The following is a 26,906-nucleotide window of genomic DNA, read 5'->3' on the forward strand; positions in this document are numbered from 1 at the left end:
TGGGGAGAAGGTGAGCATTGTAGTTTCCTTAGCAGGATTTTGTTCATTGTCGTGTTTCCAAATTTATATATGATGAGCAAACAAATGGTGGCTACAAGTGGGTCTATTCTAAATTATCAAATGTGGCCTGGAGAGAAGAGTAGTGAAATTCAGTTCAGAACGCTCTGGTTTTCAGTCTGTCAACCAGTGAATGTTGAGGCTTAAGGGGGCTCCGTGGGGAGATAATTGCTTTTGCCCTGCCCTGCCCCCATGATCATTAAATTTGGCAAGTTCCTTGGAATCTTTGGGGAAATCCAGATTATTAGATGAATTTAGAACAAAGGTTCAGAGGAATGTTTGGAGTCTGGGACTTAGGATGTCCTACTCTAAGTGGCTTCATTTGGATTTTCTTTGGGCCCAGTGGCCGATGTCATATCCCAAGTTCAGAGATAATGAGGCTACAGCGCAGTGCACCCTGGTTCAAGAGAGGCCTTCTCCAATAGCTCCTTTCATGGTAGCTAATTCATTCATACATTCATTCATTCATTCATCAAGACTGGTTTATCAGATGCACTGAGTACTATCTGAAGTACTGGAACGATATAGATAAAAATGTATAGTCCTTTCTCTCAAAGAGCTAATTGCTTATAAAAGCAACATGCACACAAATGAGGAAAGACCAAATATATCCAAAATACAAACAAATGCATACAAAGCTACACACAAAGCAATTTCAGGTGGAGGGCACTCAGATGAGGCCTCAGTGCTTGAACAGCCCTATGCACAGAGAGCAAGGATTATCGTTCTTCTGTGATGGATGATAAAACAGAGGCTTCTGCAGGGTCATCCAGCTAGACAAGACCTAGAATCAGTGATCAGGGACAAAAAGAGATGCATACTTCAATGCCCTTTGCTCTCCAGGGCCTCTTCCCTACTCTTTCCGAACCTCAAAGATTTCTCTTAGAGAGGATAGAATTTTTATGACTTCCAGAGAGAAAGGGAATACTTGCCATTTGAGGGCCCCTATTGTCATCTCTTTCTTTGAGATTGAGTGGGCTCAGGCCATCCCTGAGTCTATAAGGAATCATCATTATGACCACTCTCCTAAAGAAGGGCTCTTTTCGCACCTGACTGTCCCTACTCTAGGTCTCAATGTTGCCCTATGCTGAAATAATGTCCTAAGAGATTCTTTAAGTGAAAATTTTTTCTGAGATGTTTAACACTTTGTAAACATTTACTTATCATAGCAGCAGATTGGGTGGGGGAGGAGTGGTGGCAGGAAGTCAGGGAGGGACCAAAGATTATCGTCCAATTGGCTGAATCTACCATGGATGTAGAACTGGACAATATGTTACTTATTTTAAAACAAGCAATGATGGTACCAACCTTCAAGGAGTGTACAATCTAATGAGGAGATAAGATGTTTAGGCAAACAGATAAGATAAAAGGAAGCACAGCTTAGTGGGAACAGTTCTGATTGGCATCAGAGGACCTGAGTCTAAATCTCAATGATGTGTCTTACTACCTGTATGACTCCAGGAAAGCCAAGCCACCTATCTGAGCCTGTTTCCTTTTCTGTAAAAGGAGGGAAGCTGACGCAGATGATCTCCTAATATCCTTTCAGATGGAGAGGATCATGCCCATTTTAGAGAGGAAGCAACTAAGGGCATTGAGATTTGGACAATGCCAGCTAGAAACACTGTGGGAAGATCAAAAATAGAACCCAGGTTCTTGACTCCAGTCTGGAACCCTGAGCAGCAGTCTGATGACTAAGGAATAAAGGAATGGGGTGGAGAGACATTGCAGAATGGATTAATGTAATTCAATACGACCCTCCCCTCATAAAAAAAAAGTTCATCTTCTCAGGACTGCTTGCAGCCTGGCCAAAACATGATATCTTCGTATCACATTCATATCACTTCAGGAGGAAGTGTTTGACAAGGAATTGAGTCCTTAGTTCTTGGCCTGTATGGTGTGGCTAAGTGACTTAACCTCTCTGGGCCTCAGTTTCTCTTTCTGTAAAGTGAGGATGTTGACTGAGCCCTAAGGGCTCTGCCAGCCCATATTGTCTACACCAGAGGCTTGAAAGGCAGCCCTTTCTCCCAGCCTCTCCATCAGTGAAGTCTTTGAGGGGTTAAGCGGGGCATCTTCTGTACCCTCTGGTGGGTGGGTGCCAACCTTTTCCAGGAGATAAGTGCTTTTCATGGACTCAGTCTTGCCACCTGCATGAACACTGCTCCAAAAACCCTTCCCCACTGGTCCCGTTTTCATGTGCAAACAAACAGACGTGTAACTTTGTTTTGGACTATCATGTATTGCTCTTTTCTGAAACTGTGTCCCTTTTCTTTCTTTTTTTGTCAACTTTCTGCATTGGCAGAGCATCTTGGGATTGAATTTATGGGTATGGACCAATCATTCCTTTTTTAGTGCCTTCGAGCACATTTTAGCACCTGTGAACTTGACTGCCTTCCCCCCCCCCTTCTTTTCCCCTTTCCTCTCAATTCCTAACCAGTGTCCTTTTGCTTCAGAAGGGATCATACAGCCATAACAATGGTCTCTCTGGCCTCTTAGCTATGATTAGACATAACACTAGAGTGTTAGTGAGGGCAGCTCACTTGCATTTCCCAGGCCCCATTTTAGGTCTCCTAGCCCCATAACTCATTGCCAATTCTTTTCTCTACTATAGCGTTTGGCCTGCAGATTCCATTTGTTGTGAAAAGGCTGATAAGGCCTTCAGGAAAATCAAACCTCCTGAGCTCCAGGACCCTAAGGAGTCTTCTGCAAGTGCAATCATTCCAGAAGCCCACTCTTATGCCCACTTCAGGTTGGGAGCCAAAGGAAAGCCATCTACTCCTGGGGCAGGAAGCACAGACCCTGGTGGGGAAATACAATAGTATGTGCTTGGATTAGATAATGCCTCGGGCTTCATTATGTTTACCTTCCTTATCTTTGGAGAGAGGACAAAGAAAATATATAAAGAAAATGGGCTCTGTGGCTCTGTGTAAATGTGAAATTGACCAAAATTTTCATTGAAAGGGAAGCCAATCCACAAGGATTCCCCAGACAACAGATCCTAGAGGATTCTCCCACTCCTAGCCTTGAAGAAAAAATCCTGAATTGTTCTTATACCAATTTGGTTGTGATATGGTGGTGCAACTGGTGGCTAGACGCAGAGTTCCCAAACCTTCAGGGAAATGGGTGACAGAGGAGATGAGGACAATTCAGAGGCCTCAGTTCAAATTCTGGTCATCCCCACAACCATCAAGGCCCTGCTCCATAGTGTGAGGGGGGCAGATACCTAGATTATCCATCCAGCCTAGTTGCAGGCTGGTGGCACAACTAACTCAGATGGAGGTTAGACTTACTTTCTTTTCCTCCAGTCACTTCAGCACTATATGGAGATGATGCACTGATGTCTGAGTGGCCCCACTCACATACCTTTTTCCCCAGCCATGTCATCATAGGCTTGACTAGACAGCTTCTCACAAGTAAACATGAAATGCCTTGTTATTGTTGTCATTGTTATTATTATTCAATAACAACAATAATAAACTAAGCCAAAGAGAATCCATCACCTAAATCCTCCATGCTCATTAGGGCACGCATACAATGCCTAGTACTGTGTCTAAAGGAAAAGAGGCCTTTTATCAAGGCTTCCCATCCACTGGGGACTAAAGCCTCAGAATGGTGAGGGCCCTCTTCCTAGTATGGTGTTGATGACTGTGGAGCAATGCAGTCCAGTGCAGTTGAATACAAGCGAATCCAACAAGCATTTATAGCAAATGACCATGGAGAGAGGCTGCTCTTCTGAGGTCCAGGAGAGAATGGTTTTCATTCTATCTAGGGCTCCACCTTCTAACAGACTACCACTCCCATCAACACCAGAAAGCTCGAGCCTTAAAGGCATAGGATCTAAAAGTAGAAAAGAGTGAGGTCATCTCTATGGAAGGATGGCCAATTCAGGCCAGACCAGAGCCAACCAGATTCAACCAGAGAGCCAAGGCTGCAGTGATGCTGCAGTGATGCCTGGATGTCCCCATCAGCTCCTGGCCTATCAGATGGGTAGCATTTTTTTTTCAATTCTGCCTCTGATTCGCTCTTGCCCTGCTGACCCTGTAACAGCATCTGTAGGGAGGAACAAATCTTTTCAGAAGATACAGCTGTAGCACTCTCCAAGGATCCTTCCCTTAGTGTTTTTGAATCACTGCCAAATCTATCCCAGAAAACACAATTAATGCTGTGTGATTCAGCAGGTTGGATAAATTGAAAGCAGCACAAATAATCGACTTCAGACAAGATCCATTGTGTGTCTGTTGAAGTTGATTGACTGCAGAAAGCTCATGCCTCCATCCTTTTACAGCTACCTCCCTTCCATTGGCTAATCTGAGTGTGTCTGGATGGCCTTTATCCACAGGGAAGCATGGAATTTGAGAGTTGGAAGAGGCAATTGCCTAGTCCAACCCATAAATAAAAACAATCTACCATATGATATACCTGGTAAGTGCTCATGTAGCCTCTGCCTACAGACCGCCAAAGAGGGAGAAGCCACTACCTCTTGAGGTGGCCAGTGCCACTTTGGGACAGCTCTACCAGTTAGGAAGTTAGGTTTTTTTTTTAACTTGATTTTTTTGTTCCCCACCTCCCACATACCCCAAGCCTAAATTTGCTTCTTTGTAACTTCTGATCATGTCCTTGTAGAGGGGTGGGGGAACCTAACAGAACAAATCTAATATCTCTTCCATCATCATGGCTGCTTTTGAAATATTTTAAGACTCTTTCTTTGTCCCCACTGAGGCTTCTGTTCTCCAAGCTAATCATGTCCACTTCCTTCAACCAATCCTTACATGGAATGATCTCAAGGCACTAAACCATCTTAGTTTCACCCTCCTCTAGAACAGGGATCAGCAAACTGCAGCCCATAGGCAAATCCTGCCCCAGGGCCTGCTTTGTGTAACCAGAGCTAAGAAAGGTGTCTTTTAATGTACAAACATTGGTTTTTTGTGGGTCAGATACCAGCCCCATGAGACTATAGTTTGCTGATTCTTCCATTAGACAAGCACCAATTTTTCAGTGCCTTGTTCGAACTTTGGTCCCCACCAAAATTCCCATTAAGATGTGGTCTGATGAGGGCCGAGTACAATTCACTTCCCTATTCCTGGATTATCATCTTCCTTATGCTTCTCTCACACAAAGTCACATCAGATTCCATTGGGCCACTGGTATAAAGAACAGAATGGAAATGAGGGAGAAATGTCATCAGGGAGGGATCCACCAGCTCATTGCCCAAATAGAGACTTATGGTTTTATCATTCCTGGTAGGTAGTTTGCAACAAAATTCACAGGAAAAGTCTCCTTGTTTTTAGGGCCATCAAGAGATCCCAGTCAAGGAAGCAGTCTGCAACCCATTGAAAGAGCTGGAAAGAAAAGAGAAAAGTGGTGGGCAAGAGTATTTGCCTTGTATTGAGGACAAAGAGGGTTGAACTGGATTGCTTCCCATCTATGCCTCCTGGTGTATTGACTCAGGCAGACATCAAGACTAAAAGTAATCACAGCTGAGAGAAAACACAGAACAGCATGCCCCAACCAGGCCCCCAAAGCTTCCTGGGCTTCCGTCCCATCGGACAGGGCAGGCTGGCTCCAGAGGAAGACGGGCCATAAGCATTCTCTGCCGGCATCTCTCTTGCTCCTTTAGTAAAGAACTAATGGCAAACCATGCCTTCTGGCCCTCGGGCCCACTGCACATTTTCTCACTGGTCACTTGGTTTCTCCATTACCACTCACAGGTCCCGTTAGGCTAGTTTAGGAGTTATGCTGTATGGGCAATCCCTTCCAACTTTCCTTCCACCTTTTTTCAAACATCTCTTCACATTGTTTCCCCCTCAGTATGAAGCATGTTGTGCAAGAGCCTATAGCTGACTTATGAACCTTAACCTTTAACCCTCTCCTGTCCTACCTTTGCTCCCCTTTATCTGTCTATCCCTTGTCCGGCAGCCTCTGTATTTGATTTGCCTTTCACCTTCCGACTCCCAGACTGGTTTTCATTTGTGGTGTCGTTGTTGTTTAATCTGTGACATCCTCTCATCCTTTTTACCCATGGACTTGTCTTCTTCCCTCATTCATAATCAGACTTAATATTAATTGGGTTTGACAATGTTCCCAGACTGTTAACTGGAATTTGATGACCATGAGCTCAGCTTGTGAAAGATGCCCTGAGTAATGATAAAGTGCATTTTATCAGAGAAATTAAAATTCACTTGTTCTCAGAGAAATGTGCAAATATCTCTTGCATTAGAAAGAGAGAAAAAAATGGAGGGGGGTGGTAAGGAGGAGTTTGTCAAGGGCTGCCTGGAGAATTTTGTTTTTGTAACATGCCCTGGTTTGTTGTTCATCAGCTTAATTAGGGAGACAAGTTGCTGGCATTGACTCAGTAATTACATACACCAATGGAGTTCTATTTTTGAATGTTCTTGTGAATATATCCTAATCACTGTAATTAATGTGGTTGGATACTCAGTTACTTTGAGATCTAGGCCACTGTTTAGTGAACTCCACTTTGTGAAGGGTTGGACTTGAGTCTGAGCACGCAGCTCATTCCCTCTAGTCTTACCGCCATTCCATTTCTATTGGGCAGCATTGCTGAACTGGAGATCAGATGCCCTTCAGGCCCTGGAAGGTCTCCACATCTGAGCTGTGAGAGTTGCCTTTTGATATTTCAACATTCAGGAGTTCTTTTGCCAAGTGTGACCAACAGTGGAATGTGTGGTCAACTCCTGGACAAACATGACTCGTGTTAATGATTTCTTTCTAATGATTAATGATCTCCATGGCAGGGATGAGGGAAGGCCAAAGACTAGTCCCTTTAAAAACAAGCTGGCATTTTGTCCCAGTCCCCCCTTTTGGGGTTTTAAATCATTCATTGCATTTTCTCTGATCCAGTGCCTCAGGGCTTCAAGTGAGGCTGCTTTAGTTTTCCTGACATTCGGTCTTACCCTTGAAGACACAGGGTGTTGCCTCCTTGCCTTTGGTAACTACAAGCCAAGCTTATGTTTGCAAATGTTTTTGAGTTTGTCTTTTGTTTTCTTTTCACCTTTTCATTGATTAAAATGCTTTTTGTAAAGCCCGCTGGAATGCAAGGAAGGTCATTGGAAACAAAGAAATGTCAAAGGGGGTCCAGGCAGTGGGCCCTGGCCATTCATTGCCCTAACGCTTATTCCAGCTGTCTTTGCAAGGGTAACCCACAAAACCAAAAATCTCCAATTGTGTTTTCTTAGTCTAACATTTATTACACGTCATATTGACAATGTCTATATTTGGCTTGTTTGAAATAATCCCTAAGTGTAGTTGTAGCTTGTTCTAAATGGAATTCTATTATTGAGCATTTTGGTTTTGAACGGCACCAATCTGCTAAAGTTATTCTCTGTGACTGGTTGCCGTATTTTGTTTTATTTCCCCCCCTGTTCTCTTCTCCTGAGTAGAGATGGTACCATGTAGCATGCCAAATGTTCGGTTTGTTTGCTTTGTCAGAATGCAGAGTATAGCTGGTAATGTGTTCTTCTTCTGCCCCTTTCCAGAAGCTGAGGAACTCTACCAGAAAAGAGTGTTGACCATCACTGGCATCTGCATTGCCCTCCTGGTGGTTGGCATCATGTGTGTGGTGGCCTACTGCAAAACCAAGTAAACCTTCTTCCTTGCCTTTCTCTATCTTTAGCACAGATGGGTAAGAAGGCAGAGAGTTCCTTGGGAAGAGAATCAAGCCTCTCCACTCACCCAGTAGCAAAGGGGATTGTGGTTGGTGGCCTTTATTTCTGTTTGTTTTCCTGGCTCTGAACCCTCCAAATTCATAAGGGGCTGTGATCAGCTTGGGGGAAAGGCATGCCTGCACCACAAAATGATGGCTCCTTGAAGTATTTCCTGATAGCCATGGACATAGCCAGCTCAGTGCTTCTGACCCAGCCCTCCCCAAGTGGTGGCCACAAAGACTTTAGAACATGCACACGCACAAACACAGAAAATCAGACTATTGAGTTTGTCAACACAAGCGGGATTCAGTACTGAGATGGCATCAGCCATTCTCATTCCATACTGTTGTGCTGACCACAACAATGAGATGGGGGAGGAGGGAAGGAGGCAGCGTATAACCGAAAACAAATGACTTTAAGGGCTCCCTACGTTCCATCTTTTTCTGTTCTGGCTGTTTGGTTTTGGTCCTGACATTTCATTGACTGGGAGGAAATCCCCAAGTCAAAATGCCCAGGGCTTATGCACATCAGCAACTCCTTTGTGACTTAGAATCTTTGAGATTTCCCTGAGTAATTGAAAGTTGAGGGAACTTAGCTATGGTCACACAGCCAGATTACAGCAGTGTTGATTGAGTGACCATAAGATCATGGGTAGACCTGGAAAGGATCTTAGAGGATGAGAAGTATGAGGGAAGTAAGGCCGATAGAAGTTAAGTACCCTACCCATGGTCACCCAGTGTCACCCAGCTAGAAGCCATGGACAGAGGAAGGATTCAAACTTAGATCTTCCCATCTCCAGCTCCAATACTCTATTCACTCCACCATCAAGACAGCATGCATAATTGAAAGAGCATTTGATTTAGAGTCAGAGGAAATAGGTTCAAATCCTGCTTCTGCTACCTATATGACCATGGGCAGATCACTTCCTCTTTACGAACCTCAGTTTATCATGTGGAGAAGATTAGAATCAATGCCCTCTATGACCCCTAACAACCCTAAACCTGTGACTAAATGTTGTCTGCTTACTAAAGAAGTTGGGGATTAATGAATTATGTGAAATGGATGTGGGACTCTAAATAAGTGTCTGACAGTTCTTCAAGTGCCACAATCCCATCTCTATTGATGATTGAGAAAAGAAACGATTACCTTACATTAAAATAGAGTTTTCTAGAATCTGTGTTGAAGTTTTCCAATTCCACTCAATAGGTCCCCAGAGCAGCTGTTTACAATGTGACTGGTCACTAGGGAAAAGCACATCCCCTGAGGGGAAAAGAGAATGTGGAAGGGCTTGGAAAGCACCATTTGCCAAACTTGGGAAGCCCTAGGCACCATTTTCATTGAGTTTTGTGTCCTCCTCCAAACTGTGCATGATTATTAATAAACCCAGATTTCCTTCTGGGCCCCCATACTCCAACTCACTCCAAGGCTCAGATACATTCAGATTAATGGAACCTTCTGCTACATAACAGTGTTCTTCTTTGACAGCACTTTTTTCTATCCCAGCAATGATTTCCTCAGTGATGTCAAGCCAACTGTTGGAAAGAAAAATATCCTTGAGTCAGATACAGATGACTTTGAGGAATGAAAAATCCACTTTTTGCATCATAATGTCATGGGTAGAGCGTAGCCTCCCCTCTGTTCTCAGGACGACATTCCTAATGCATTTGTATGATGCTAGGATTAAGTATGTGATATGACATTATATAATTTCTTAGCAACATGCATCCTGAATACTTCAGAATCATGACAGATTCAGTCCCAGATAGATATGATCAAGCTTCCTCCTTTATAGAGGAGGAAACTGAGGCCTATATCAGTCAGGCCTCTTAGGGCCACTGAGCAAATGAGTGGCACTCAAAGGAAGGTTTTGATAGTGCCATGGGGAAAAAAATGACAATTAACAAGTCTATCCTATGTGCAGAGCACCTTGCTAGGTGGGGAGGGGGGAGGGGTGGGGAATAGGCCTTTTAGATAAGATCCTGCCCTCAAGACACTCACAATCTAACAAAGGGCTAAAACATTAATAGAGACACCAGCATTAAAACCATCACTGCATTAGAGGTAGAAAACAGAGTCCTTATGGAGGGATCAGAGAATCAGATTTAGAAATGGAAGAGATTCTAAGAGGTCATCTGGTATAACCCCCCATCATTTTACAGATAAGGAAACAGTCTCACAGAAGTTAAATGATTTGCCTGAGTTCATGTAACTTATAAGGCACAGTAAAGGAAATGAAAGCTCTCTTTGAAGTTTGCCAAATACGATATCAATCTTATCCCTACCCATGAGTTGCAGAGGGGATTCTTTTTGGTGTACAAGTTAGTGTAGATGGCATTTGAGGCCTCTTCTGCTCGGAAATTCTCTGAGATTATGTGATGTGAAACAATAATTCTCGTTAGATTGATTTGTCCTTAGAAATTCTTTGCCAATTTTGCCTTGTCTGTGATAAAGCATACCTTGTAAGAGCAGTGGCAGTTCTGCCCATCTTCCCATCTTGGCATAACCTCATGAGACTTACAGCTGGAAGAGTCCTTAGAGATCATCTGGAGAAACCCTCCCATTATACAGATGCATAAACTAAGGGATCATGAAGGGAAGTAACTTGACCTAGGACACACAGGTACTAAGTGTCAGACTTAGCATTCAAACTCATGACCTTTACCAATATTCCTTCCATTTCACTCTGCCTTGTCTCTCTTATCAGTACCAATGAACACAATACCATTGATCAGGGCCTAGTGAGCAAGGCTATGTGAGTTACTCAAGGATGCTCATTAGTCTCCAAGGATTTGGGAAGACTTCCACCTTCTCAGGCTTCTAGGCCCATCATTTGATAGACAAAAGACCCTGCTAACTTACCAGGGAGAAGAGTGTTTTGACTGTGCCGAGAAGTGACCTGTCTTCCTCCTTTGACTAAAACCCAATTCTGTCTTTCATGTGCAGGAAGCAGCGAAAAAAGCTTCATGACCGGCTGCGGCAGAGCCTTCGTTCGGAACGCAACAATATGGTGAACATGGCCAATGGGCCTCACCACCCCAACCCGCCTCCAGAGAATGTGCAGCTGGTCAATGTAGGTCGCCTGAGCTCCGAGAATGAGTCGTGAGGGATGCTGCCCAACTGGGCTAAGCCTTGAGTTCATTCTGTGCAGGGTTTATGCTCTCAGCTGACTACTATGCATGAGAGCTTCCAGGAATAGGGAATTTCTCCAGGAGGAAATAACAGGAACATTTTTCAAGTGCTTTTGGTTTATGATAACACAAACATATTTCCTCTTCCAGCTTGATTCATTAACTGGTTGGATAATAATGTCAAGATTTGTGTTCCTCTATCAAAGAGTGCATGAGCATCTTGCCTTCTTATTTCATCTGGAAAATGATGGTAAAGGAAAAGAACCATGACCATAGTGGCCCTTGGCCATGAGGATAGCATGCTGTGGAGTTAGGGAATCTGGAAGACCTGGGTTCAGATCCCACTTCTGACATTTACTGACAGTATGGTTCTAGGCACCTTACTTAATCTCTATGTGCTTCCGGCAATAGCCTTCCCAGGATATGAATCTAATAGGTTGTAGACTTCAGGGCAGTGGTGGAAGAACTAACCACACTTTGAGATCCCATGCTGACAGAATCCTTATGAGCTGAGTGGCACAGTGGCTAAGAGCATTGGTCTTGAAGACAGGAAGACCTAGGTCTGACTCCTGCCTCAGACACTTACTAGCTGGGTGACCCTAAGAAAGCTGTTGAATTTCTCTGAGCCTCTGTAAAATGGGCATACTAATAGGGCACACTTCGTAGGGTTGTTGTGAGGATCAAATAAGATCGCATATGAAATGTTTTATAAGCCTTAAATCACCATATAACTGTTTTACTCAAAAGTAACAATACAAAAACCCAAAAAGGAAAATCTCAAATCTTACGGACTGTAATCCAGCACTTGGAATCTAGTAAGCTAGGTGGCAGAGTGGTTAGAGCATTGGACTTAGAATAAGGAAGAAATGAGTTCGAATACTGACAGATACTTACTATGTAAACCTAGTCAAGCCTCTGTCTCCCTCAGTTCCCTTATCTGTAAAATAGAGGTAATACCTATCTAATACCTGTCTCCCAGGCTTGTTGTAGGGATAAAATGAGGCAATATTTGTAAAGTGCTTTGCAAACCTTAAAGCACTATATAAAATGTGAACTACTACTACTAATAATAATAATAATAACTTTATCCACTGTGCCACCCAGCTGCCTAGCTCATCTAATGATGACCTTAGGAGCTGAATTTCATGGGAGAATAAAGAAGTAGAGAAGCAGTAAGATAGTGGAAATAGCCAAGAATTTGAGTTAAGGGACTGGACAAAACCTCAACATGTTAGCAGAATGTGACATTGGATGTGAATTCTCTAATCCTCAGTTCTTAGATTTGTGAGATTGGGATGATATAAAGAATACTATGCTACAAGTAGTCTGCAGAAGGTTGAAAAGGTTTAGAATAGCTACTGTGATGAGTAGGATTTGGGCAGGTTTAAAACAACTGCCTTGTTGTAGTGAGGGCCCAGCTGAGGTTGTATAACATAAATTTGTAGTCAACCCACTCAGCATGGTTCAGTAAATATCTCCAGCACATGAATTTTAGTAGTAATTTAGTAGCAAAAGAGGTATATGTTGAGAGAAATCAAAGGTTGGGGGTTGTCAAGGTGGGATTGGGATTGAGACAAGATGATAAGGTCTTTGAGAGTGAAGGATAGTGTAGAGTTGAACCAGTTCACCAAGGGGTGGAGATGGGGAAGGAAGGAGAGTATAATCATGTAGGGATGATGTCCTGTGAAAGAACAAAGGGGTGGTAGAAATAGAAGTCACAGTGAAGTGAAGTACAGAAATAGGGATCATACACTTTGGGAAAATATGGCATGATACTAGATTATAATAAGATTAATTAATTTTGGAGTTCATGAATATGAAAGTGGAACATCTCTGGTTGATGGCAAGATCATGATTTTCACCATCTCTGTGACTGAGGTTAAGTTAAGGAGTACATCACAGGAACTGAGTAGATTGAGGAACTGGAAAATTAAGGGGTTTCAGGTAATATCGGTATGTATATTGAAGTGCTTAGTATTAGGCCATGAGATGAGGTAGAGAGAAATGCAGTAGGCCAGGCACTGAACTCTTTGAGAAAGGAAGGAGAATGTTGTTAAATAATAGCCACCGGGATCTGGACTGAGTGGTGAATTTGCAAGCGTGACCCCAAAGGAAGACAGATGGTTAAGTGGTAGTGATAGAAAGTACAGCAGTGGCAATGGGAAACAAGGGATGACTTCATATGACTAGTTAGTGTCAGAGGCAGGATTCAAACCTTGATCTCCTAATTGAAAGTTTAACAGCATTTGTAAGTTGTTTCCTGAAATGTGTAGACTCAAAATGTTTTTTCTTTTTTTAATTTCACTAATCCAAGGCTATACCCAAAACTTCCACTTGTTTCTTCTTTGTCTCTGTAGCAGTACGTATCCAAGAACATCATCTCTAGTGAGCATGTCATTGAACGAGAGACAGAGACATCATTCTCCGCTAGTCATTGCACCTCACCAGCTCATCACTCCATGGCTGCCACCCAAACACCCAGCCACAGGTAAAAGATTCACTAAAATGACCGAGCCTTAGATAGCCTTTTTGTGGTTGTTATCTTCACAAAAAAATAAATAAATAAACAGGCTCTGAAAAAATGTACTCCCACAAGAGTCTGACCCTTTTCTATTTGTAGGGAAAATATTCTCCCTTTACAGTAGGGTCTTGAAACCCACATAGGTGTTTGACACTGTTTTTCCTTACATAGTTGCCTTACTCCAATCATAGAATTATAGGATTTAGAGCTAGAAAGAGACCTTAGAAAAATACCATGTAGTCATGCCTCCTTATTTTAGAGAAAATAAAAGCCTGGATATAGACCCGAGACTTCTGACCAAGATCTTGTATACTTTGACACTGGGCTGGAAGAAAAATGTTTTAATATACAATTCAACTTGCAGAAAGACCCAAGACCTGAGTACTTCTGGTTGTTGTTTTCATTGTTGTTATTGCTATTGATGTTGTTCTTATTACTGGCATTTCTATAGCACTTTAAGGTTTTCAAAGTGCTTTACCTATGTTATATCATTTGATTTTCACAACTCTGTAAGGTAGGTGCTATTATCGTGTCCATGTTAGAGATGAAGAAACTAAGGCTCAGAGAGTTTATGTCACTTGCCTAGAGTCACACAACTAATAAGTTTTGGAGGCAAGATTTGAATACAGATCTTCCTGAGTCAAAGAGCAGCACTAATGGAGTCACTAGGTAGGACTGAGGTCTTGATTATTGGCCCAGGGCCAGAGAACTGCTTAGCCTTGGTTATGTATTTTGGTATTTTTTTTTAATTCAGGTTTTTCAACTGCATTGTGTTCTTCAAGGCTGGACCAACAGTAGTACCCAAGCTCTCACAGACCATTTTCTAGCTGTAAGATTATGATTCACAGGATCAAAGCTCATTATTTTAGTGCTGAAAAGGACCTTAGAAGTCATCAAACCCAATTCTGTCATTTTACAGATAAGGAAACTGAAGCCCAAATAAGTGATTTGTTCAGGGTCCTACAAGTTGTATAGTTTTATGCTATAATTTGAACCCAGATCTACCTGACCTCAAGTCCAATGCTGCAAACTCCAAGACAACATTACTATTATTCAAGGTCTATACTAAGAAAGGACACTGAAGTTCATCATTGTCCCAGGTTGCACACCAGGTCATAAAATTCTTGACCTCCTGAAGAACTGCCACCTAAAGCATGAAGGGAATATGATCTCTCTCAAGAGATGGAATATTCCCCCTGAGGCTGTCCTTGGGCTTTGGAAGATGTAAAGGCAAGCACTACTGCTTTGTCCCACCAAGAGATTTGGGAAGAGTTTTCTACAAGTTTGGGGTTACTCTTCGAAGCTGGCTCCAGGTACAAATGGATTCCCCTGGTGATGCCTCTAGCTGATGATTTTGGCAAAATTACTTTACTGGTGAAGTAGTAGAAACTCTATGAGTATCCACCAATACTCCAATAATAATAATAATAATAATAATAATAATAATAATAATAATCACTAGCATTTATGTAGTGCTTTTATGAAAGTGCAAAACATGTTCAAAAATGCTGTCTCATTTGATCCTCACAACAACAGTGTATTAGGTATCCCCATTTTGGAGATCAGGAAAATGAGGCTCAAATAGGTCAATGACTTGCCCAAGGTCACATAGAAAGTATCTGAGAGAAGATTTGAACTCAAACCCACCTGATGCCAGGTCTAGCACTCCATTCATTGTGCCATGTGGATGCCCACTCCACTGTGTGGTATGATAAGGAAAATCATGCTCTAAAAGGATATGGAGAGGCAGCAGGATATCTTAAAGAGAGTGCTGAGCCTAAAGCCTGAATTGAATTCAAATACTCCAACAGATATAGATTAGCTGTGTCATGGTGGGGAAAGTTCATAAGATTTTAGGACCACTGATTTTGAGCTAGAAGGGAACTTTGACATGGAGTCCAGCCCCCTAAGACTCAGAGAAGTTGTTACTTACCCAAGGTCGAATACTTAGTAAGTGCCTACAGCAGTCATTAGTCAGTCAACTTGCATTTCTTAAGTATTATGTCCCTGACACTCTATGCTAAGCATCAGAGAGAGGAAGAAGGGAAAAAGGAAACAAACGAAAGACAAACTCAAGTCTTTCTGAATCGAAGTCCGGTGCCCTACTCTATCTACTTACTTAGCCATTAAGAACTTTGGTTTCCTCATCCGTAAAATGGAGGTTTTGGGTGACAAAAGTATCATATAAATGTGATTATTTATTATTTGTTTGTTTGTTTGTTTGTTATACAGTTATTTGAGGAACAGAGTCCTTTTTGGAATCTAGGTACTCACCTTCCTGTCTTACCACCTAGTGTTGTTCAGGGAAGGCAAACCCACCTCATTCTGAATTCCACTTGAGAGTAGAACATGAGCAATAGAATCAAGGGTGTTGGACTTTTGAAAGAAGTATTATACAATTTCACTCCATTTTTTTTGTCTATCATTTGAAAGTCTTTTTTCCCTTTTCTCACCATTTGTTCTTTTTTTTTTTCCCATAGCTGGAGTAATGGGCACACAGAAAGCATTGTCTCTGAAAGCCACTCTGTGCTCGTGATTTCATCCATAGAAAACAGTAGGCACACCAGCCCAGCTGGGGGGCCTAGAGGACGTCTTAATGGCATGGGAGGTCCCCGAGATTGTAACAGCTTCCTCAGGCATGCCCGAGAGACCCCTGATTCCTACCGAGACTCTCCTCACAGTGAAAGGTAAAACAGAAGGGCAAAGATACCTGCAAAGGAGAACCCCCGTAAGAGAATCACAGTAAGAACCCACTGTCTCATTGAAGGGCACTTCCTGGGTAGCAGTAATGAGCCAGGAGGTGCATGCTGGCCCCCTGTTAGATAAGGCTATTTCCTCTGCTTCCATATACTTCTTACCTTAGGAGTCTGAGCACAGGGGAAAAGAATATAGGGGGAGGAGGAGCCTTAGAGATTATCTGGTCCAACTGTCTCACTTGACAGATGGGAAGAGTGATGTCCAGTGAAAAGTAACTTGTCCAAGGTCTAAGAATTGGCAGAACTAGAATTAAAGCCAGGTCAGAGGATCAAAGAACCTCTCAGTAGGAAGGGATGTGAGAGCCCATCTAGCCCAATGTATACTGAAACAAGTGTTCCCTTGACAATGGACCAGACCAGTGGCCATTCATAGAATTCATTCATCTTTCTGTTTAGTAATCACATACAGCTTTGCTCACAGAGTAAATATGAGGAGAATAATTTAAAAAAAACATCCCAGCAACTACTATAGAGCAGCATGGCTCCAGCTTTGCCTAGACCTCACAACCTATCTATGGACCTGTACTGAGCTCAAGAGTTTGGGGATGCATTTCAAGGGGCCCAGACCCAACTAACTACTCCTAATCTCTCTAGGAGTGAACAAGAAGATTCATGCCCCAGGCCACCATTCCCAAATGATGTCCCAATATACTCATGACTTCCATGAATATCAAGTCAGCTGAGGGAACTCTTCATTTGGAGCCACTTGGCTCTTCCTTGTGGCACAGAGACATATCCCTGGGAGACTTCTTGGTTCAGAGGAGAGTTCCTCTAGAAACAGTGCTCAGGCCCTAACCTCTCCTGCTTTACCAACCCACAAAAGCAAGCTCTTACCTAAAAGTAGGGAGCCTTGAGAACTGAGCCAGATTGGTTCCTTTCCATCCTGAAAACTGCGTCTACTCCTTTGGCCCCAGACTTCCCTGTTTCCTCTCTCATGGTTCCCAAGACAATTTATTCATCCCCACTCATCCCCCAAAACATGTGGAATCTTCTCATCTCTGATTTTCTACATGGGGCGGACTCAAAGTGCAGAGCAGGCATGTTCTTGCTTCCCCAACTTTCATCATAGAGGATCTCAGGTCATCGGCAGATGCTTTGCCTCACAACCATATAACGAAGATCTCCCAAGAATGTCTGTGCCATTTTCACTTAGTTGCTCAATCAATGGGCCCAGCTATCTTTACAGACACTGGTGTAGGTGTGGATCTCTATCACCATGACCATGACCACCAAGCCTCCCCCTGGGGAACACTTGGGTTCCAGCAGCTTAGAGCTTAGGAAGTTGACTGTGAGCCACAAAAGGAGACAGAATGGAAGGAAGAAAGACTCCATGAAGATGTGAAGTCATCTGTTGTTTGTTACTCAATTTGGCCAAGTCTTGTAGCTTTCACTAGCCCTTTTCCTCCATGACTAGGGCAGGGGGAGCTTTTCATACCCAGCTTACAATGTCATCTTTTGCCCATAAAACTTAATGTAATCAGAGACAATTGTGTCTTCTCAAGCTAATCCCCAAGGTTTTCCAAGCATTAGAGAAGCTGGGATGTTGACTTAGTCCAAAGTCATCCATATTTATCCTTATTAGACAATGGCACTGCCTACCTCTTATCTATACAGAAGCTTCAGCATTTGGTCCAATAATAATGCCAATAACAATTCATATAACGTTATGAGGTTTGCAAAACACTTTACAAATTTCTCATTTTATCCTCACAAAAACCCTGGGAGACAGGGGCCAATATTATCCCCATTTTGTAGATGAGGAGACTGAGGCAGATAGAGGTTAAGTGACTTGCCCAGAGTTACACAGCTATCAAGTATCAGAGGCAAGCTTTGAACTCAGGTCTTCCTGCCTCCACATTTAGCACTCTATCTACCACACCCAGCTACCTCTACTACATATATTTGCTTGTTCTGGGTCTTCAGACCAGATTGAACCCACAAGATATTTATTTTTCCTACATTGGTTTCTGGTCTTTTCCCCAAGATGAGCTTTTACCTTCAACAGAGCTACAGATTTTCTCAAATGCTTATCATGGCTGAAAGGATAATTTTTATCTAATGCTAGCCACTGACCTCAGAGCTTCCATGTTCTACCCTTTTGTGGGCTCTAACTTTCCCCAAAGTGATCTACTCTCTATCCTTTCTGATCTCATTTTCAAGGTAGCAGTTTCAGAAATACCTTTCACTGAGCCATTCCTTCAAATGATCCCCCCTCCCAACATGGAGGCTAATAGTTGCAGTAACATGTTCATTCTTCTCACTGCCCTTCCTATTTCCTGGGCTCAGGGTCCTTGGATCTACATTGAACACATGCTCCTCTTTTTTGCTACCACCCCCCACTCACATGATGTCATACTTCTTGTCTAAATGAAGTCTTTCCCTTATACTGGTTACGTAACTAGCATGGCTTCTCATGTTATTTATCAGGATGTGTTTTCAACCAGAACTTTGCTAGTGACCTAAAGTTGTTTTAAAGACAGGCAGAGTTTGGAGTAGCTTCCATATAATGGATTTCCATGTTACTATCCTAAAAGGTCAGAAATCTGCAGCTTTAGTTTTTAAGTACTTCACTTGATGGCCCATGTTCTGAGCTTAGATACTGCCATTCAGTCTCATATCAGCCTCCATCTGAATTAACATATGCCATGTAGGAAGGAACCAGGACTCTTTCTTCTGTCTACATGTGATCACACCTTTTGGTTTTGCAGGCTTCCCCACAGACATTGGTATGAAGGCTCAGGTGAACAGCTAAGACATTCCCCAATGATCTTTGATTACCCTTTCTAATGACTGAGCTCAAGTCTTCTAGTGCAAGCTACAAAGATCCTCTTCGATGTGGGAATGAAAGAAAAACTCCCTTTGCACCATGTGGTCACCATTTGGCAATAGATGATGGATAGGTTTAACCTCAATCAATGCAATAGGAAAAACCAGTGGAATTCTCCCTGCCTTGGACAGAGCTATAACAAGGGTGAGAGAGGAGAGGAGTTCTCTTTAAATACACAAAACTGACAGGAAAAGAAAATTTGCATCTACTATTCCAAGACTCTCCCAAGGAAGGGCACAATTGTATCATCTTGCCTCAAGTGCAAATATGTGGAGCTGTAATGCAGAATAGAGTTGAAATAGATATCCTACCTCAGCCGCTTCCTGTTTGGGGGAGCCTAGTTCACCTCTATGCACCCAAATATCCTCACTTGTAAAAGGAGTAGTTTGGACCTGCTCGCTTCTAAGGTCTTTTCCAACTTTCAATCTATGATCATATCAGAGTGGCCTACAAACTTCCCCTTGTTGAAGCTGGACTATGTTGTCCTTCTTTTTGTACAAGGCATTTAACAATAATGCCTAATGATAACTAGCATTTATATGGTACTTTAAGTTTTTTGCAAAGCACTTTACAAATCGTCTCATTTGATACAAGCCTTTGCCGGAAGGCAGAACTTCATAGCTGAAATGAGTAGACATGAGACACACTGATCCAAATGTCAGTAGACCTAATTCTCAGGAACTCATCCTATAGCTTCTTCTCTAGTTCCTTATAAGGCTTGTCTCTCAGAATGGCATACTGAGACCACGCCCATTGGAAAAAACGTCTCCTTTCCCAATTTAAAATTGTTTCAATATAAAATTTGAAAGATTTTGCTGAGTGTTTAGACCCATTTACTTTGACTGTAATTGAACTCGATAACCATTTATTAAGCACTGGATTATGTACAAATCTATGCTAAATGCTAGGGAGACAGAGGCATTGGGGGATACATTGTGTATCCAGATAAGTAAATAGAAGTGGATTTGAGTGTAGAATTCATTCCTTGTAAATGGGGAGAATAGCCTCCACTCTATCTAATGACGTACCCCAGGGGCACCACACCTGTAATCCTGATGTTTGAAAAACTGCAATAGAATTGCTCCTCAGGCTAAGTAGCTAATGTTCAAAAGCCCCATTTCCCAAGTTTCCCCCAAACCCTTCTGTCTGCACGTATTCCCTGTGTATTTATTGGACTTTTGTGTGTGTGTGCTCTTACAGATATGTATCAGCAATGACTACCCCGGCTCGCATGTCACCCGTAGAATTCTACATGCCAAGCTCCCCTAAGACACCTCCTTCTGAAATTTCTCCACCCATATCAAGCTTGACAGTGTCCATGCCGTCTGTGGCAGTCAGCCCCTTTGTGGAAGAAGAGCGACCTCTGCTCCTGGTGACACCTCCGCGCTTTCGCGAGAAGAAATATGATCACCACCCCCAACAATTCAACTCTTTTCACCACAACCCGGTCCATGAGAGCAATAGCCTCCCCCCTAGCCCTTTAAGGATCGTGGAGGATGAGGAGTATGAGACTACCCAGGAGTATGAGACCACCCAGGAGTATGAGCCAGCGCAAGAGCCCACAAAGAAACCCGTCAACAGCCGGCGGACAAAAAGAACAAAGCCCGATGGCCATATTTCTAACAGGTTGGACAGCGACACAAGCTCTGAGAGCAGTAACTCGGAAAGTGAAACAGAAGACGAAAGAATAGGCGAAAATACCCCTTTCCTGAGTATACAGACGCCGCTGGCCGCTGGCTTAGAGTCAGCCCCTGCCTTCCGCCTGGCTGACAGTAGGACTAACCCAACCAGCCGCTATTCCACTCCGGAGGAATTCCAGGCCAGGCTGTCCAGTGTAATGGCTAATCAAGACCCTATCGCTGTATAAAACCGAAATAAACACATAGAGTCACGTATAAAACTTTATTTTATATAACGAAGTATTCCACCCTAAATTAAACAATTTATTTTATTTTAGCAGTTCTGCAAATAGAAAACAGGAAAAACTTTTATAAATTAAATCTATGTATGTAAAAATGTGTTATGTGCCATATGTAGCAATTTTTTACAGTATTTAAAAATGAGAAAGATATCAATGGTGCCTTTATGTTCTGTTGTTATGTTGAGAGCAAGTTTGTCCAGTTACAGTGATTGCTGTTCCACAGTATTTCTGCAAAATTTCCCATGGTCAGTTTTCCTGGCTTCTTGTACATTATATCATCATGTTGAATGGATGTAGGATCCGTAAGACTTATCACTGTTCCTCCCTTGGCTTATAGTCAGAGCCCAAGTGAGTAAGACTTATGTTGGTTCACCAGTCTAGGTACCATCCTCCTTTGGTAGGAAGTTTTCTTTGCTATCAGACTTTACAATGAGTTATGTCTACTTTGTTGACCAAAGGCTTGTTTCATTGAGCATGGAAATAATAGTAGGTCCAGCAGCATGCTACTAAGAATTATAGGAGAAAACTGCATCAAGTCACATTCAAAGGCAGGAAAGAATCTTATAATTTAAAACATTAACAAATGAACGTTATTATTATTTAGAAGGAAAGTTATTCTTACTGAGACCTATCCCTTCTTTCCTTCCTTCCTTCCTTCCTTCCTTCCTTCCTTCCTTCCTTCCTTCCTTCCTTCCTTCCTTCCTTCCTTCCTTCCTTCCTTCCTTCCTTCCCTTCCTTCCTTCCTTCCCTTCCTTCCTTTTTTCCTTCCTTCCTTTTTTCCTTCCTTCCTTCCTTCCTTCCTTCCTTCCTTCCTTCCTTCCTTCCTTCCTTCCTTCCTTCCTTCCTTCCTTCCTTCCTTCTTCCTCCCTTCCTCCCTTCCTTGTTTCCTGCCTGCCTGCCATCTTCCTTCCTTCCCACAGAAAGCAATGGCTCTTGTCATTAAAATGAACTCAACTCTTGATAAGAATGCTTGCTTACACTTGCTCTCAGTTTCTGGGGGAATGAAGTAGCACTCAGTCCAAAACCAAACCCTAAACAATGAAAGTACAATCATTTTTGACCTGGAATTGAGGATTGGTGATAGCTTCTCAGCTTAAAGGGGAGGCACTAAAGAATAGAAAGTCCTAAACAAATAATAGGTTCTAGCATGATGTCTAAGTGATATGGAGGATGAAGTGATGAAATATGACCTATGTGGCGACATATTTGAGGATATTCCCTTGCTCAAGAGGTTAAGATGTATTTATAGAAAATACAAGAGAAGGAGTGATGCTAAGCTAAGAAAAAGCATAATTTGAATGAAATGGTAAACAATTTTGCTGCTAGCTCTCTTGTCATTACCCCCCCCTCATTTTCTCTAACAAACATTGGATTGAGCCAGCCCCCAATTATGCATGTTGATTTTTGTCAAGAATCTGCAAATGTGCATGTAACATTTGCACAGGTGGTGGCTTATCACTGAAGTTGTTCTGGTGTTGAGAATGCAGCACCTTTCAATATAAGCCCCCAGCTAGACCCTAGGTCCTTTGCATATAGACCATGAATTCCTCTTACCACCTCCATCTAGTTTCTTCATTCCTCATACCCTTGGCATAAAGCAGACCCTCAGATGGGGCTCAGTTTCGCATGAGCTCCTGGGGTGTCAACAAAAGAATGGCTGTAGGTATTATTCTGAATAAATGTTCATTTCAGGGAGACAAGTGGGATCACAAATATCCATGTGCCTTGTTCTACACCTTTTGGGGCTAATCCAAGCTCACAGATCCCCTCTGCATTTAAAGGGAGCCTTACTTAGAGTAGGGCCACATCAGGGAAATTGTTAGTGGCTTCCGAGTATTGTGGAGAAAACTTCAGCCTAAAGCCAGCAAGGACCCCCAGGAGAAGAGTCAACTGCTATGGTCAGGAAATATACATGATGAGATTTTTATTTGGAGGTGAATTAGATTTGTGTACTCACCCAAACCAATAAAACAAATACAGAGTGACACAAGGGGCTGAGATGGAAAGAAAGAAAATATAAGTGCTTTGGTTGTATATTTTGGGTGGGGAAAGAAGGCTGAGCACAGAATTACCCAGAAAAGCAGCTCAGGTAGCAACTTACCATGTCATTAAGGTATTGTGGAGCTTTTGCCAAGCTAAGGAGATGGCAGACAGCCGGGTCTTAAAATCAGCCCCAACTGCTAGAATCTTCTCTCCTTTGCTTTCTGCATCCCACTTTCTCTTTGCTCAACAGCATCTCTGTTGGTTTGCCCATCATCATGTTTTCTTGGACATACCGATTCAGCTGCACTGAGGTCATTGGACCTTGAAAAGATGAAAGATTTTGATAGAAAAAAAAAAGGTGAACCCTAAAGATTACCACCCCTAACTCCTTCAGTGATGCCTTGGCAGGATCTGGCAAACGTTCTGCCCATTCCGGTGATGGATTTCCTAATACTACCTTAGACCTTAATAGGCTGCATCAGAGCCCTAGATCATTGTGATCATACTAATGCTTGTGCCCTGGATATACCAGCCAGTAAACCCAGGCTAAAGTCCATTTAGTTCTCCTTCCGAGGATAACATCAGGGCTCCCAAATTGCCAAACTGCCTAGAATATGAAGACAGTGAAATATCAGCATCCTAACCTGAAGTGGCCTATTAAGTCCATGGCTAATTGATGTCTTCTGTCACCAGGATTACAGACAATCTCTTGAAAAGGGCAAGGTGATTGATCCTGCTGCAAGCATGGAGGTCACCCCCAGGGTCATCAGGGTGGCCCTGTGATGCTCAGTTGCTGTTTTACTCTTTCTTTTCTCTTACGACAAACTCAGTGCAGCAACCATCTGCAAGGGGAGAAAGGACCAGCATCTCTGGCTTGCATCACCTATCCCCATACTCTGTGTCAATGCCATTTGCATGGGACCTCAATAAAACTTGCTCCTTGGGAATTTATTGTAACTGTACCAATCCCATCAGGGATTGATCAATCAATAAAAACACTTATTACACATCTACTGTATGCTCTGCACACAGTAGACCACATGGGTATGCAATGGAATGTGGTATATGCAAAACCCCCTTTCAGTTAGACTCCCATTTTATGTCCCTTGCTCCTGCTCCCAGATGTGGTTTGTTAAAAAGCATTGCTATGTGCTTTCTCAACCTAATGGCCAGCTTTGCCAGGGCTGTGTGTGAATGTGTTCCCCATAAATGGAATGGCATCTCTTTCTCGTCTTCCTCCCTACTATGTGGAGCATGCCCAAGAGGGCCTGCTCAGGGACATCATTTCCCCTTGTGGCCTGTGGTCAAGAGGTGACAGAAGCAAAATCTGGTTTTAGCCCCTGGGTACCAGTGGGGTTCCAGCAGCCACATGGATTTCCCTTGTGCAAAGACCTTTGGAATGCTGCGGCAAAATGCAGACAAACTACAATGGGCACATATCACAATGCCTAGTCTATATTCTTTTGTAAATACATATTGTACATTACTGAGACGTTTCCTTCAATCATTCACTAGCCTCCTGAGTTAAAGTCTGTTTGTACTCTCTCAATTTCCTGTCACATTGTAAATAATCCTGACCTTTAATATTTATATTCAATAATCTAGCATCTAGAGAGAGTCATTTTCCTATGATTTGTGAGATGAATGTCAAAAATGTGTTTCATTGTTTTATCTTTTCTTTTAAATTGTAATGTATCCTTTTATTTCCATATATATTTTTTTCTTTTTTTAAAAGAGTAATTTATTGTTCAGGAGAAAGAATGTATCTGTAATGGAAAGTGTTTGAAGAATGCACATTTGAAGGCCTAGAGGTACTGATAAACTAAAGAAGTGATTATCCCAATTACGAGGCCATCAGGAAGTGTTGATTTATTTCATTGTCCCTGAGTCAGCTTCTGTAATAAAGTGAGACTCATCGCAAATATGGGGTTGAATTTAGACACTACAACACCAGGCCAGGAGACCAGTACCTTGGACAACCTCATCTAAATATCTGGAAGTGCCCTTTGATGACATATGTTTTCTTTTCCCCTGATTTTCTTATCCTGTTTTTTTCATTGTCTAACACCTACCTTACATTATTCATAGTTCTCAACTTTGTTTAGTTATGATTAGAAGTCTAGAACCTCCTCAAAGAGGGAGCCAGGCATTACTGAATTAGAGAGAGTGAGAGAGGAGAAAAAGGAGGGGAGGAGGGAGAGAGAGAGAGAGAGAGAGAGAGAGAGAGAGAGAGAGAGAGAGAGAGAGAGAGAGAGAGAGAGAGAGAGAGAGAGAGAATAGTTTGATTGAAAGAGCATTGGATTTAACTTCTGAGGCTTTGAGGGTTCTCACCCTCTGATACTTGTCTGTGTGACCTTAGACAAGTACCTCATCCCCTGGGGGTGGGTTCAGTCTCTTCCCTTATAAATGAGGGAATTGGATGGAGTGATCTTTAAACTTCTTGCAGCCAAGAAGACTATGGTTATCACTTCAGGAAATGATGCCACTGCTCCTAATGGTCTAAAGAAAAGGCGGATGCACGTCCTGTGCTGCCAGCAGGACACTTCATCAGGTTCATAGAAACTGAAGTGGGGATCTGTGGCACTGAGTCATGCATGCCAAAGCCAAATTCAATTGTTAGGAGAAAAGGACCCAAATGACCACAAATCATGATCCCCTCCAATTAGACTTCCTCTAAAAGAAGCTCATGCAGATTACTAGAAGTCACGTGATATAGGAGAAAGAGTATGGGGCCAACTGCTTGGATGCCTGGCTTGAATCCCTTGACACTAGCTGTGTGACCATAGGTGAGTCACTTGGTCTCCCTGAGCTTCCATGTATTTATCCATTAAATGGAGATGAAAACATTCACCCTGTCTCCCTCACAAGATATTGCATAGCAAATGTTTTTGTAAAACCAGAAGGTCACCTAGAAATGGAAACTCATTAAAGTAGCAGAAGATTCAAGAGATATAAGAAGCTAAATCTAATCCATGCTTAATCTAGGTTAAGATCAGAGAGACCAGATTGGATTCATTTCCACTTGACTAGAGCCTACTATGGGCAAGAAATTGTGTTAGCACATCTAAACCGCTCAGGAGAAAGGGGATAGGTAAGAGGATAAGGGGAGGGGAGGGTTCTATGCATATAAAACTACCCTTGTAACCAAAATAAAAATTCAAATTTGAGGGAGGTCACTCAGAAATAATTGAATATTTCCCAGCTAAATCCTACAGGGCAAGAAAATTTTAAATGGAAAATTTTCTAATACTAAAAAAAAGTTAGTTTCCCCACCTGTAAAATGGGGATAATAATAGTAAGAATTAAATGAGACAATATTTAGAAAGTACTTTGCAAACCTTAAAGCACTGTATGAGTACAGATGAAAATGAGGATGAGGATGGTGAAACCAAGACCCAGAGAAGAATTCTAGCTTGCCCATGGTCACACAGGTGGTAATTAGAGTAGGATTCTAATTCACATGGTTTCCTCACTATTCCATAGTGTATATATCTTCTGGCCTTTAAGGCTCTGACCTCACCAGATGAGCCTTAAGAACATGAGTTGGAAGGGATGCCTGGTTGAATTCTTCCTCCCGATAAACCCCAAAGATATACACATCTATGGGAATTACTAGGGAGCCCACCAATATTTCCAGAGTTTCAATTTAGCTGTACAAACCTGAGTGCAACTGGGCTCCAATAGGCTTGGGAGCTTCCATCTGAAAAGCTGAAGGGCAGGTTTGGGAGAAAGCTGCCTTGTCTCCCTTTGTTTCCCCACTTCCCAAACCATTTCATATCTATGTTGTCTCTGTCAGCATTTTGTTTTAAGGGATGAGGGTGGGTGGAAACACCAAGAGAAATGAAGCATCACCATTCTGGGCTATGCCCACAGGTACAATGACATCCAGGGAGATGGAAAACAGCACCAATTATGGACTGACTTTAGGCCCCCAATGTACTTTTACCCAGATGCCCTGATCACTGGTGGCAAGGCCATTTGGCCTTACTTGCATAAGAAGAGGTGGGGAGGAGTAGACAGGTATACATGTAGATTCCCATTGACCTTGTAGT

The 26,906-nt window shown here is 42.5% G+C and overlaps 1 protein-coding gene across 5 annotated transcripts in view; it reads left to right on the forward strand.

Annotated features, from left to right (window-relative positions):
* The window catches only part of NRG1 (neuregulin 1), a 224,298-nt gene extending 199,601 nt beyond the window's left edge, over nt 1–24,697 (forward strand). For 4 of the 5 annotated variants that reach the window (XM_078148157.1, XM_078148158.1, XM_021008321.2 and 1 more), the window contains 5 exons: nt 7,551–7,653; nt 10,662–10,788; nt 13,204–13,334; nt 15,848–16,054; nt 20,151–24,697. In XM_078148157.1, the coding sequence (XP_078004283.1) occupies nt 7,551–7,653; nt 10,662–10,788; nt 13,204–13,334; nt 15,848–16,054; nt 20,151–20,817 (1,235 nt within the window). In that variant the 3' untranslated portion in view covers nt 20,818–24,697. The remainder of the gene's footprint in view (nt 1–7,550; nt 7,654–10,661; nt 10,789–13,203; nt 13,335–15,847; nt 16,055–20,150) is intronic. The other variant, XM_078148159.1, reaches the window with a different exon arrangement.
* Nucleotides 24,698–26,906: the final 2,209 nt, after the last annotated feature.

Source organism: Phascolarctos cinereus, unplaced genomic scaffold, assembly GCF_003287225.1.
Source record: "Phascolarctos cinereus isolate Bilbo 61053 unplaced genomic scaffold, phaCin_HiC Scaffold_9;HRSCAF=440, whole genome shotgun sequence".
In the NCBI taxonomy this organism is placed as follows: domain Eukaryota; kingdom Metazoa; phylum Chordata; class Mammalia; order Diprotodontia; family Phascolarctidae; genus Phascolarctos; species Phascolarctos cinereus.